Genomic DNA, 14034 nt, shown 5'->3' on the forward strand with positions numbered 1-14034 from the left:
TAATGTGCACTGCGATTTTTTAGTGCATCGGTATTACGGATTTCTTGTATGTTTTTCTCAATTTAAACGTTAAACGATACAATGTACACAATTGGTAAATTGGTAAAAAATTGTTTATTCTATAAAAAATACACAGATACCTAAAATAATGTATGATAACTATATGATGTTAATATCAATATTGATAATTATCGATGGCAAACAATATTTTATACAAAAAAAAATAATAATAATGTTTTCTTGTTTCTTGATAAATATATTGAATTACTATCGTATCGAAAGAGAAGCGATTTAATATACAAATTTAGAGACGTTTTTTATTCATCGGGCATGATATATTTACTGTATATCTTGTTTAACAACCAAACATGTCAAACAAGTATTTAAAAATGGCCGTAGCCACAAGTAACCAAGAGTGATTTTGATACTATAATCGATATATTCTTCTAATCATCGTGTTATATGCGTCAATGGCCTAACTTATTTATAGTTTCCAATTCTTTTTATTAGTCTGCCAAGTATTTTGACGTAAGAGCCTCGTGAATACCAATTTATACTTTATACTACCGTTTCGCTCATAACATTTGTCGGGAGTCGAGTACAGTCTCAATTATTTATTACATGTTCGAAATGCACCTTCTCGTATAATCGGGTCTATAATAGTTGCAGGTAAATGACACACTTTTGTTCGTATAAAGTCACGTTTTCCTCGAACGATGCCGCGATAAAAGTTGTGCAACAAGGTTAACTGTGAAAAACCAGCGAACAAAGAGAGATACTTTTTCGACAGTGTAAGAATATTTCAAAGAAAGAACATGTCACCGGGTATTAATGATGGTCCACGCAACACGGGTACACTACCGAAAAGCAATAGGAGAAATGATAGAAATAGAGAACAGTCAGCTGCTAATCAATTTGCAAACCGTTCTACTTATCACGGACATGCACAGCACTCTAACAATTTGGTAAACTGATTAAAAAATATGTATAATACTTTTACTTGTTAATTCAAGTTATTTGTTATTATTACATATAATTCTATGTATTGTACTATTTTTAAGTTAATGGAAAAAGTTAAACAATGTTCTTTCTTATTAATGTTTAAATTCTTTTCTTGTAGTATAATCTGTATGGTTTAAAAGTATAATATTTTATTATCATATAATATTAAACATTTGATATAATTAAAAATAATGTATTTCTAAATTTGATGTAATTTGAACTTTCTAAATGAAAACTTTATGCGGCATCTGTATATAGCAGTTCAAAAGATAATCTATTAATAGATAGCTGAATAGTGGGAAAGTTCTCTCTAAGAATACATATCCAGATACAATCCTACCTCGAGGCAGTAGAGTTACAGTATTTCACTCACCATTTCTAAAAATCACAGTCAATTATCTTTGTATCTAATCAGTTTCTTTTATTTTATAAATTATATACAACAGTATCAACTTGATTTGAAACCAGTTAGTGAAAGGGAACACTTAAGGATAACGAAGAATAGTAACACAAGATCAGATCCTTCTGTACCATCTGCACCTTATCAAGATATACCTGAATTTGGTAGATATTTAATTATTGTTGATATTTTTTTTCATGTATTTATAATTTATTAATGAATAACTTCTAAATTTGATTTTCATAGCATCATATACTTGTGGACAGCCATCAATTCAGCCATACAATTACAGGGCTGAATTTACATATTGGCAAAAAATGGTTCCACCTACTGATTCTCAAACTCAATCCCCTCCAAGATTTCAAGGAACAAAACCTTCTAATGTTGATAAAATGGTAATGCAAAACTTTGATTTTGTCTAATTAATTGATATTTTCAGAAATAAAATGTGAACTTATTTTTTTTTATTATTGCAATTTTTACAGCCTGACAGAAGTCAAGTAGAATCTCGTTTAAATGAAATTAGAGAGTGTATTCGAGTTACATCAACAATGATGGATTCGCTTAATCAATCTAGTGATCCAGTAAGTATATAGAAAATAATTAAGTGTGTAAAACTTTTCTCTTTTAACATATTACATTCTTTCCATGTTCGCTGTATTATTACATTATAGCGTGCACAAGCTCAAAATGAGAAGTTGGGTACAATGTTGAAGGATCTTCATGACAGTGAAAGAAAACTTTCCAGACTCTTGGAGCAATATCAAAATCATGGAATATTCTGCGAGGTTACTAACTTATACATTTATTATCTACTTTGTGTATACCTTTTTAATTTGAAATCTATAAATTAAACTTTTAGTATATCTTAGAAAATCAGTTTCATCATTTTCTTCTTTAATTAGTAAATTGCTGAGCTCATTGATTATCTGTCTGTTTTTTCAGAATGATGAAACTGTGGATGAAAATGGCGAAACAAGTAGAGAAGTGAAACTACGTAAGATGGAAGAATTACAAAGGAAACTGGCACATCTATTGAAACATCAGGCTAATGTTGTTGGAATGCAATTACGTGTTTCAGAAACATTAAATGAAGCACGCCAAGCTCAACAAGCTCTTCTACAACAGGAAAATCAAAATGCAGTTAGCTTAAGCCAAGCATTACCTGTGAATGTTGAACAATTAGAATCTGAAACTGCTAAACTGGCACAACTTCAAACAAAAAAGAAGCACATGGACCATCTTGTAGCAGAATTGCAAGCTATAGAGATGTCGGATAGGGGTAGTTGTGTTAGTACATTATTCTTTGTATTAACTTAATACAATCATGAATAGCACGTATTATAACACTTCTATATTTTAGAGTTCTGAAGGTTCAAGAAATGTTGGAAGAGATAAAGTTGCTGAATTAAAAGCTATAAAATTACAACATGCTTATTTAGAAGCATTACTGAAACAAATTACAAGAGCTCGTGATGGTCCGGATTCTGATTCTGATTCTGAACCTGAAGTAGATATAAATGGTGACACTGTAGCTACTGTAGATGCATGTGATGAAGAAAGTGGAACCAATATTTCGTTCGAACGTCAAAGTGACCCTGATGAAATAAGTCACGAAAAAATTAGAAACACTACAGACAGACTAACGGTTGAAGAAATTGAGGTACAAATGTTAACATGAATGAACTTTGTGATACAAACTACAACTACATGTAGTTTATATTACAGGCTGTTACACAAGAACTTCGAGAACAAACTGCTTTGTTACAAATAACTAAAGCAGAAATACAACGATTAAAAGCACCATTAGCTTCGACATCAACAACTCATTCTAATTCCACGTCTGTCTTTCCGACTTCAACTCCTCCTCCGTCACTTACAACATCAACCGCTTCTGATAAAAAGCAGGATAATAATACTAGTTTGAAGGCCCAGCCAATTCAAGGAAAAAGACGTCAAATCGAAGATCTTGTGCGGAAGGTATCTATTTTGTTCTTTTTTTTTTTCATATATAATAATTATTCAATATTTCATATTTCTATTGTTTTTGTTCTATGAAAAAATAGGATTCATCTCAATCATCTAGCATCAATCGCGACGTAGGAGGACCAACTGATGTAAATAGCCACAGAAGTTCCAGTTCACATATTAGTTACACAAGTACTCCTGCTAACGTTTGGCCTCCTTCTGCAGCAATAGGTAAATAAAGAGTATTATTTATTGTATTACTAACTTCAAAATTTCCTTCTGGCTACAGGAGGGTCCAATGATCAAAGTGTAGACGGCATATCTACAGAAAATTTAATGGATATAGGTCCTCAAACAACAGCGATTGAAAATGGATTCAATGGAAATTGGTGGACATATCCACCACCTCCGTTAAATCAGTTACAACAAGGTAAAATATATAAACGGTAACAGAAATTAAAAAAACTTTACACAATTGCAAAATGTAATAAATTTCATTTTTTTTTCTAGGTTCGTCCGAATATTATCGACAATTATTGTTAGGATCACAAGCTCAACAACTTCAAATGATGGGTACAACATTACAACAATGTTGTCAATTGTTGTGGTCTCAACAACGTGAATTACAAGCTATGCGCGCAGCTGTTACACAGTTACAAGTGCAATTGAGACAAAACCAATTACAACAGCGAAGTAACAACTGTGAGAATAACGACGAATACTCTAACTTAAGTCGTAACGTTCATCATCTTGGCGAAACATTAGATTCTACATTACCACCAAGTTCATCTCTACCGAATCTGGTATCGTTACCAAATTCTTCTCCTGCATTATCCCATAATGCTGGAGGGACTTCTGCAAATTCCCAACAGCAACAACAACAACAACAACAATTGAATAACCAAGTACCACCTGGGAACAGAGCAAACAACTATTGGGATAATTTCAGAAGGTAATAGAATATAAATGTATGCTGATATGAATTTTATTATTTGTCCTAGTGCAGTGGAAGTGTTATCGACATTGATACAAGAATATCATACCAAACTGAGATTTTTCAATTATGTAATCATTTAATAGATTTATTTTCTGATTTGTAAAATTGAGTTTTACGTATCTTTTGTTATATGAAATAAACGATGTTCTTTTCCTTTCCAATTTAGTATCATTAAAAAATACGATTTTTTATGAGTTTAGGTATTTTATAATCAATAGATCGTGCACACCCATCTTCCATCTTTGTGTAAACCTTATTACTACCCTCGTTTAAACCATATTACAAGAAATATCTGTATTGACTTTGATTCTATAGTCCAATGGTTAGTGAATATGATACTAAATGAGGATAGTATATTTGGTACGTAAACAATGGGTATGTAATACAATGTGTTCAAGGATACATACATTTGAAATATTTTAATCTCAACTAACAATATATGCTAAAACAATAATAACCAGCTTCATTTTCTTTCTGTGTTATTGTTGTGTTTCTCTTTACCCTTTGTTATGTTCTTTAATTTGTTAGTCATATAATTTCCTTAAGCATGGTATGAATATTTTAAAACTGATTGAACAGTAAAACTGTTAACTATATTAATATTTTTTATACTTTCAGTTATTCCAGACAAAACTTACTCTCAGGAAGCGTAAAAACTATGACAGATGCTACTTCAGGAGCTATTGCAAATTCAACATCCTCTGGAAATGCTATATCAAGTGTTAATAGTTCTCTTATGTATGTAATTTACATAAATTATCCAGTATATGTGAAATTTCATTTTCATACATTATGAACTTTACCCGAAGGAAAGACAAACGTAATCGGGAACAAGGAGCTGACAATATACCTTTGCCTTCATTAAGTGGAGCAGAAACACAATATTCTTTAAATTTGCAATTACAATCAAACTTACAACAGCAAGAAAGAGAAAATGCTGTTACACGTAGTAATATTTTATCAAATGAGGTATCTCAACCACAAGTTGATAACCTTTCAGAAGAAGCACATGCATCATTTCGTCTACCATCTGTAATAAATGACGAATACCTGCTTCAAACTTTAAGGTTTATTTTTTTTATAAAATTTAATTTTGGAAAGAAAATTATAATTTGGTATATTTATTATCAAACGTATTATATAGCTCTGAGGTGAAGGAAGTTTTAAGTTCGCTCATTTCTGTGAATAAAAAACAACCAGATTATTTAGTTACTGTATTACTGGAAATTAAGGCTATAAGTGAAGATCATAGATTGCGACCACGTTTATTGAGAGCACTACGTGCTTTACAAGATATGCAGCCTCTAAGCAATCCATTGGTTTGTACATTTCTTGCGTGTACATGAATGTATCAGACATTATTGGTGTCACATCTATTTATGAAATATTTTATAGAATGAAACAACTGATCAAACTGCTAGTGAAAGTTGTCAGTCTAGTGATGAAGATTCTGAAGTAGATGCAGTATTAGGTACAGGGACAGAAAATCAGTCATCCATAACAGAATTAATTGAATCTCAAGCAGGAAGTTCATCGTCTCCTACTGCACATGTACCATTTATAGATTTTGAAATACCAGTAAGTTGAATTAATAATAAAATATTTTTCGATATCTAGAAATAATATTACTTTATGCTCTTCTTACAGGGAATACACTACAATCGTTTTGAACGTGATCTACCTCCAACATCTTTAATCAAACCAGGTTATAATGAAGATCTGGCAGAAGCTGATCAATCAAGACCAGAATCATCCGGTAATCAACAGGTACTTTAAACTTAATACAGTTGGATTGGAATTAAAGTAGACAGCAGAAGATACAATTGAACTTTACTTTTTATAGTCTCTTAATAATGAAGAAGAAAATGAGCAAGGTCAAGAAGAGGCAGCTGGACCAGTAGTATCCACACAAGGAGCATTTGATGGTGAATTAGACACAGATCAATTTAATAAAACATAACAACTCCTACATTACTTAAATGAAATCTAAAGTCTGGTTGCAAAAGCTGAAGATAAGAGAAATGAAGACATGTAATAAAATTCTAATGGATTATTTTATAAAATATCTTAAGTTGTATTTGTGCAAAACTTCATTAAGCTAATACATCATAAAGATGTTCACACCTTTTCATTTTCTTTTATCTTTCTAAAGTAAAATGTACGATACCATTTAAAGTTTCACATTTTTTTCCATATGAGATGGTATTCCAATTCTTTTGTCTCTAAAGTATTATACTTTTATTGCTTTAAGTACTTTTTAAAGTGTTAATAATTTAATTGTAAACATGAAAGTTGTGACAGGAAATTTTTTTACTTGTAATGTGCATTATTTAGATTATAATAAAAGTTGTAACTTAGAAAAGTAAATATTTATTTTTATCCATACAATACAGTGCAATGACATTCTTATGGATAATGAATATACACTTTGCAATACAAATACAAAAAAATATAAACATTAAAAATGATTGTCAAATATTCTATTCAAAATTCTGACTCAGTGCAGTCATTATCAAGCAGTTGTAACCGATGAAGGTGATATATAGAGCACCCATGTGTTTCAAATAAAATCTTCTCATATTCTGCATTGTTCTCGATAGATTTAAACTCATTGCTTGACAATAAATGTTTACAATCTGAATTATTTAATAGATTATGGTTACCTGCTGCCCAACAGCAGCTCTTGTTTAGTTCCAGGCTTTTATTATTAGTTATATTCAGATGTAGTAGTTCCGACTCATAAGACACCTTGGCCAATCCATGGTCCTTTGTATTTCCTGCACCAGAGTGTGCGTGGTGGTTACCACCGCCTCTGAAAGGAAACCCATTGAATTATCGACTAATTTAATTGGATATATCCTATGTCATCCATTTTGTCAGCAAATTATGTCCTTACCATCAAAAAAAGACCAAACTTACTAAGTGTCATTAGTTTATGAAAAAATATTAGCACCTGTGCTTTCCATTGTATACCATTAGCCATGGTACAGAAGATGACAGGATGCATTAAGCTTCAAAATAAATTTAATGCCAGGATCGGATGAAAATCTCTGTGGTCACATGTAAATATACAATCTTTGTCCCCGCAGGAGGGAAAATTGGATGTTCATACATTTTAATATTAATTAATTAAGCAAATACAATATCGAAGTGATATTAAACGGTAACGACGGTTTCATCGTTTACTCATTTCCTTTTATAGTAATTTATATATTTTTTGGTTACAATAAGTGTTTTCCCGCGCTCAAAAATTCTCCCGCTTAAACGGAGAGAGGGGAAGAAACAACGACCTCTAACAAGATTATTTGAATCACATACAAATATGAATTGATGAGGTCGCAGTTTTATGCAACGTCCGTGCAAATAGAAATTTCAGATGTCTTTCTTCATTCTTCGTATAAAAATATTCGAAAAAATGAAATTACGAATTCTCTCCTACCTTCACGAAACTTTTTCAGCTCGACGGTAGGCCTGAGATCACTGTTGCACCGCTTCCGGTTCCTGCGTCGAAGCGTATCCGCATCGGTGTGGGCTGCCTGTTGTCGACAGTGTTGTTGTTGGTCGTTAACTTTCAACCGATTTTGTGCAGACGCCGCTAGAATCACGGAAGCGTTATTCAGATAGCGTGATGCCATAGAATAATCACCTCCGTCATCGTCAGTTTCCATAGCTGCATTGTAAGAACAGCGATCAAATACCGACGTTTCAGCAACTTCTGCATGCTCGAGCACAACATTAAGTTGATTTTCTTTTCTAAAAGGCGGCACGTAGCCATAATATGCATTCGACGGTATGAACGATGGAACAACGGTTCGCGCGTTATACATAGCACCACTTGTTACAGCCATACTTAATCTTTTTTATAGTCGATTCTTTGTACTAAAATGAAGAACGTATGAAAATATGTATGTTTAATCACAAGAGAAAAAAAAACTGAGCACTATGAAACGGGCACGATGTTAACACTTCCCGAGATGAACGACGAATGTAGTTCGGGTAGCAAACCGAATACGCTCGAGTTTCGAATCGGCAACGTTCGGCCTTCTTCGCTCGATTTAGTTCGTTTCTTCAAATCCCCACCAACTCTTGTTTCCAACAATCGACCCACACATGGAAATTTGACGACACATTAGTATCTGACTCAAGCATTTGAAAGTATTTTCGAAAGATGATCCTACTTTAAATATGGTTTTAAAATGGTTACAATGGGCTCGAGGTCTCTTTGCGTAGTTTACGGTTGCTGGCAGTGCTGTGTTTCCATTGGCTAACGCGATTGCATAACAAGCGGGATTGAAAGCATTTTATTCACAAGAATTGAATACATCCTCGTGTACGTATGTAACTGAAATAACAAACTTTTTCTCGACATTTAAAAAGTATTCCTCGAAGGTTTCGCGCATTACAGGTCTATTTTAAGATATAATTTACTTTTAAAAGTTTGCCTACGACATTCGCAGAGTATAGATTGCTCGATTGAATTGTTTTGTTCGAAGAGTATATCATGATGGGGAAAACTTCACCTACTTGGAACACTCGTCGATTATATACGTAGATGTTTGGTGAAACCGTCGATTACCTCACTTCTCCATACTTTAAATTATAGAAACGTACTAAACGCGAGAAACTTTCCCTTTAGAGTTCTCTTGGATAAACCGGGCATCGGGAACTATTTACAAACATCGAATGTACTATGGACTACGATACGTTCAATGTGCGAATTTCAAGAATTAACGACTTGCGATCAATTATGGATAGCAAACTCTTAAGAATTACAAATTTACTACAGGTAGTAACTACTTGATTACGATTTTAGTAGGACATAATTGTACATTTGAAATTTACACTAGCATTATCGATTTGAAATTTATTTAAATATTCAATTAATCAAAATCAATTGCATAAATGATTATTAGAATAAACATTTATTCGTTACTTACCAATAATTTATCATACTTTATCCGTTATCTATCATCCGAATTAAATTCTATATCTCGTCCTAAGAATAATTCTTACATTTCATTAAAACATATAAATATTAAATACATATATGCATATATGGTTCTCATTTTTTTATGCGTTACACATAGTAACTAGATCACGCATAATAGATTACACAGTGAGTCGTTGAATTTCCCTTACCATTGCACACATATTACTGCAAGAGTCGTATGCCTGTGGGTTCGACGCTTCGAACAACATTGAAAAATTGAGAAAAAGTGATAGTACAAAGCTTTCTCTCTCGTTCTCGAAACATTTAAAGTTCAATTTGTGGGTGGACTGCTTGACTGACCGACTGTCGTTTACGTTGGAGACCGAACATTGTCCACGACATAAGAAAGTGTTCTAACGAAGAAAAATGTTAAAAACTTTTCTTTACGGAAAAATCCGTTTTAAGACCCTGAATAGATTTCAACAAAACTTTGTATTCGATCTTTCTCTACACTACCCGGTTTCCATGATACCATCATACCACAGTACAGACGAAATATAAAATAGACGTTTCATCTTTCAGGAGTGGTGTCACGAGATCTGAAATACCGACCTCAATAATGTCCAGTAGTTTTCGAGCGACCTCTTCGTTCAAGAAAGGTAATTCTAGAAACTATATTCAATGCATCACCAACTCGGTAAAGCTGATAAACGTAGAAAACTCGTCTCTGTATATCACACGAGGTTCTATCAAACCTATCTTTAGCGGTTCGGTCGAATATAGTTCCTAAAATCATCGTTCTTAAACGATAAGGTAGTGGTGCCATGTAGCGGCAGAAACAAGAACTATTTCTCTCCGAAACATGGGTTTCTTGCCATCGATGGCACTGTCTGCGTCACAAAATTAGTGGTTCGATCCTCTCGCTGCTAGATGCCATTTCATTGTCCATTTTCCTCGCAAATAGGTTATCAACTAAGAACGCAAATAAAGGTAACTCGTAAATACATTGCGCAAAGAACAAATAGCGTTTTGTACTGTGTAGTTGTGACGTTGGTAAATTTACGTTTCATCGCAACGAAACGGGGTACTTATTACAGAATTCTTACAGTAACGTGCGCAATGATGCAGTCTATCATTTAATACGTACAAACGACGCGTCGATCTCGAAAGCGTCGTATGATATTCGTTTCAAACGATTTCGTAGTATTTTACGAAAGGATTCGAATCCATTGAAAGCGGTGCAGCGGGTTTACCTCGCACATTTTTCGTTTTTCCAAAATGGCCTTTGTATTCGTGGTACGAGCGTCCCTACCTGGACAAATGATTACACGTTACCGTGTTTTCGCCCTTTTCTGCCCTTCTCGGGATAATTTCGGTATTTACGGGATTAATGCTCGTGCTATGAACAATACATATAAAGAGATGGGTTTCCGATAGATCGGCGGGCAGCTGTCCGGTAGACACACGCCGCTAAGCCGCTTATGTCGACGTACGAAAATTTTTGCGCTTTTTTGGAAAATCGATCGCTAATCCGACAGGCGTCGGTATTATCGGTAATTTCGTCGGAATGAAATGATAATTGATTCGAGGGGAACAAGGGGTGTTCGGGGGATGAGCAAACCCTTCGGGGGTACGTCGCGAGCAGACATCGCGGATATTTGCACGCGAAAGTTGAGCAGTCGTATGAGTAGCCTCCGGCGATATAATAATAAAATACACAGCTGGATGGCACGGTTGAAATCAACGTAATACTTCACTTTCTCTAATAATAGTTCACAGTAAACAATTAATTTTTCTCCCTTGTAAACAAGTAATCATTTTTGCAATGTCAACAGGACAGTTACAAGAATAGTTTTCCGTAGACATTTTCCATAAACAATTCTACCTTTATGATTCTTCGATCCGTAAAAGATCATTCCTACGAAAAATTTCTGTAAATCTACCTTTATAATTCCTCGACCCGTAGCAAATCGTTCCTTTTGCTAATTTCTGTAAATAATTGTACTTTCACGATCTCCTAACGCATTTTCCTAACAAAACTTTAACAAATAATTAAATTTGTAGAATTCCGTTGACGTTTCACTGAAATTGTAGGTGTCGCCACGGGAAATGGGATCGTTCTCAACCGCTCTTACTCGACACGATGTTTCCACGATACCTGGCCAAGTTTCTACGACGATTTTCGCTCAAACCGGACAACAATACCGATGTCTTGCAACGACGACGAAACGGAGCAGACCTAATTCTGAATTATGTTCAACGTTTTAAGCGAGATTACGCGTTACAAACGAGGCTCATATATCGCCGGATTACATCCCCGAGCGGCGTGGAATTGAAAGGAAGAACCGCAGCCTGAGCAAATAAGGCGGATGGTAATGCGTGTGCCTTCGCGCGATCAGACTTCCAATAGAATCGACTTCGGCCGGCCGTGTACAGCGATTGGTGCACCAGTACACGAGGAAACGGTGGCATATGTTGCCATCCGCGCGTAGGCAGTCGCATAATTCACGAGGAATGTCATTTACGAAAGGATCAGGCCGCGAACGGTTTGGCAACTTGCCATAAAAGCTCGCCGGTAGACGATATTGCGCCTCTTCCGCTCTGGTAATAGACACCGTTACGAACGCGAGCCGACTCGAGATTGCGTGCTGGTATTTCGGAAAGGAGTTAATATTAGAACGTGGATTACACCTGAGTTCGAAGTCCTGTCGCGAAATTTACAAACTGTGTCGCGCGTCTCGAAATCGAGAAGCTTCGGCCAACTGCCACCCGGAGCTACTAATTTCCAACGATACTTTCGGTTCATAGGTTAACACGGTTTTCGGGAAGTTGTTGTTTCAACGTTTTGGAAGCGTGACGAGGGCAACGTTCCAGTTTATCGTACACCGATATTTGTGGATATTTTTTAACGGTGAAACGTTAAAATAACTTGTAGAGTTGTTACCGTGCGACCGGTAATGTTCCAGGTCGTAATTAAATGTTTAATTAATTTGTGTTTCAGTCTCGCTCGTTTTCTAGGATTTTACGCGTTTAACAATTTTCGCAACGCGGAGGTGCGACGACGATTGAATTTACCAGAGAAAATACTCTATAGTACGGTAATAGTCGTTTCGTGTATATTTAGTTACTTATTTAATTTCGAAGCGTACGATACGTCTCGAGATTGCACGAGTTTCTTTTGTCATTTTCCAGGTACGGAACACGCCGTTGATTCTCCGCGAGGGAAATATATCCAGCTACGTTGAAATATATCCAGCGCGGTACCGAGATCCGTAATTAAGAAACGCAGTCCGCGTAGTTAAATCGACATCGAATACTCGACGCGTCGGGTAACGACGCGAGATAACGCGCTGTTATTAATTGCAATCTAAATATCTCGCGAGCTTTCAATTAAGAACTTATAATTAAGGCCTCGACGGAGGAGAAACGAAAAGAAACGTGTATCGATTATTTTCACCGGTATTATCTTTCATCCAGAGACTTCGTTGCCCGTTGAAACCGGAGCAAAACGCGGTCGGGAGAAATTAATTATCGAAGGGCCGTTGGTCGATTTGTCGAGCTCTCGGATTTATTGGCCGAACGAAAAGCAACCGACGATACAATTGCGCAACTTTGTTAAATTCTGGAACCGTTAAACCCCGTAAAGATCGGCGAATCTTCGCACGTGGACGAGAGGAAGATTTCTTTTAATTAAACAACTCCACCGGCGCGTAAAAGAACAAAGCCGATCGGTTTACGAAACGACCCGTAACTCGAGGAACGAGATCAGGACACGCGCGTTCCCGGCAACTTGTTTATATTGTTTTCGTGTCGACGATCCACCATAGAAGCGGCTCCACGTGTTACGGTGTACGTCCTCGGTGCAACGGAAACGGTCCCAGGCGAAACGGTCGAGCTCGGAAGACGAATTTAGAATTTTCAACGGCAAACAAAATTGTCCTTTCGAAGGTCCCTCCGTCCAACGGATATATCGACTACCATTATTATAATGAACAAATAGCATTGAAATATCTCGTTTCGAAAATTGAAATCTACCCATACGGTTTTGTTTGCCCCGTAAACAAATCTCGCGTCTAATAATTATTACCACGGCGAATGCTTTTGTTTAATAAATTGATTACAATCGTGTCGTCAAATATACGAATATGGTGTATTTACGTAGATTCGTGCAAGCGTAAGAAATTACCCACGCTCAATGCCGGATTCGTTTTCTCGTCGAATGCTCATTCCCAGGCTGAAAGCTGTTTTAATTTAGATACCGAACAGAGTGCCTTCCATATTTGAATATTATGATACACGATTCGCGCAATACACACGAACCTTAGATATTTGAACAAACATTCTTCTTTTTTCTATTCGAATAGATGAAATTTCCTACCGGAATACTGTTTTATTCGAATATTTATACATTCTACTTAATACTGGAGACTTTACCCGTAATTGTGTTCTAGTTCTCGCGACTTAACAAATAGAACGAACCTAGATTATTTCGATCGCTACGACGTCGTGACCTTAGAAGACAGGTATCTCTGGAAGCGTTCGCGCGTGTACTTACGGTGGAATTTTTTTCGTTCTCCCGTTTCGAGATTTTAAATTCGTATTCAAAGGCCGGTTTAACAGGGGGCCACGCTGTGTACAACGGTGTCCATCAATGCGTGGATATACATCGAAAACGCAACGACGGCTGTCACAGCCCGAAAGATATACGGTTAACGCTTTCGCGCGATTGCTACCCGT

The 14034-nt window shown here is 35.7% G+C and overlaps 2 protein-coding genes and 1 long non-coding RNA gene across 17 annotated transcripts; 2 read left to right on the forward strand and 1 right to left on the reverse strand.

Annotated features, from left to right (window-relative positions):
• Window positions 1-399: 399 nt before the first annotated feature.
• Cmb (combover) lies at window positions 400-6704 on the forward strand. Of its 5 annotated transcripts, XM_076320653.1 has the most exons (19): window positions 400-528; window positions 664-965; window positions 1449-1566; window positions 1649-1797; window positions 1888-1986; window positions 2077-2190; window positions 2348-2399; window positions 2484-2692; window positions 2766-3065; window positions 3131-3382; window positions 3469-3601; window positions 3660-3800; window positions 3881-4322; window positions 4986-5105; window positions 5177-5434; window positions 5512-5686; window positions 5763-5945; window positions 6015-6134; window positions 6211-6702. In XM_076320653.1, exons 2-19 carry the CDS (start codon window positions 816-818, stop codon window positions 6325-6327), a joined length of 3132 nt encoding a protein of 1043 aa, XP_076176768.1. In that variant the 5' UTR covers window positions 400-528; window positions 664-815; the 3' UTR covers window positions 6328-6702. The 5 variants fall into 5 exon arrangements, with proteins under 5 accessions (XP_076176768.1, XP_076176767.1, XP_076176764.1 ...); XM_076320652.1 differs by having other exon boundaries at window positions 2348-2692; window positions 3717-3800; window positions 6211-6704; XM_076320649.1 differs by having other exon boundaries at window positions 2348-2692; window positions 6211-6700.
• Window positions 6705-6720: 16 nt separating this feature from the next.
• LOC143151489 (uncharacterized) lies at window positions 6721-9023 on the reverse strand. The gene is made up of 2 exons (XM_076320655.1): window positions 7807-9023; window positions 6721-7177 (listed from the first exon to the last, which is right to left on the reverse strand). The coding sequence occupies exons 1-2, from the start codon at window positions 8213-8215 to the stop codon at window positions 6852-6854; spliced, it is 735 nt and encodes a 244-aa protein (XP_076176770.1). The 5' UTR covers window positions 8216-9023; the 3' UTR covers window positions 6721-6851.
• On the forward strand, window positions 8356-13836 carry LOC143151490 (uncharacterized). 11 transcript variants are annotated; one of them, XR_012993344.1, is made up of 5 exons: window positions 8356-9153; window positions 11392-11669; window positions 12106-12208; window positions 12299-12395; window positions 12490-13836. It is a non-coding gene; the product is annotated as an uncharacterized LOC143151490 (long non-coding RNA). The 11 variants fall into 11 exon arrangements; XR_012993342.1 differs by having other exon boundaries at window positions 8357-8697; window positions 9006-9153; window positions 11392-12208; XR_012993343.1 differs by having other exon boundaries at window positions 8358-9153; window positions 11392-11901.
• The last annotated feature ends 198 nt before the right edge of the window (window positions 13837-14034 follow it).

Source organism: Ptiloglossa arizonensis, chromosome 9 (assembly GCF_051014685.1).
Source record: "Ptiloglossa arizonensis isolate GNS036 chromosome 9, iyPtiAriz1_principal, whole genome shotgun sequence".
Classification (NCBI taxonomy): domain Eukaryota; kingdom Metazoa; phylum Arthropoda; class Insecta; order Hymenoptera; family Colletidae; genus Ptiloglossa; species Ptiloglossa arizonensis.

Bases quoted from the DNA above. Each gene is read 5' to 3' on its own strand.
- Cmb (XM_076320649.1), top strand. From the start codon at position 816: ATGTCACCGGGTATTAATGATGGTCCACGCAACACGGGTACACTACCG. The intron at 966-1,448 runs GTAAACTGATTA...TATATACAACAG, and splicing joins CACAGCACTCTAACAATTTG to TATCAACTTGATTTGAAACC. The intron at 3,602-3,659 runs GTAAATAAAGAG...TTCTGGCTACAG, and splicing joins GCCTCCTTCTGCAGCAATAG to GAGGGTCCAATGATCAAAGT.
- LOC143151489 (XM_076320655.1), bottom strand. From the start codon at position 8,215: ATGGCTGTAACAAGTGGTGCTATGTATAACGCGCGAACCGTTGTTCCA. The intron at 7,178-7,806 runs GTAGGAGAGAAT...TTCCTTTCAGAG, and splicing joins GCTGAAAAAGTTTCGTGAAG to GCGGTGGTAACCACCACGCA.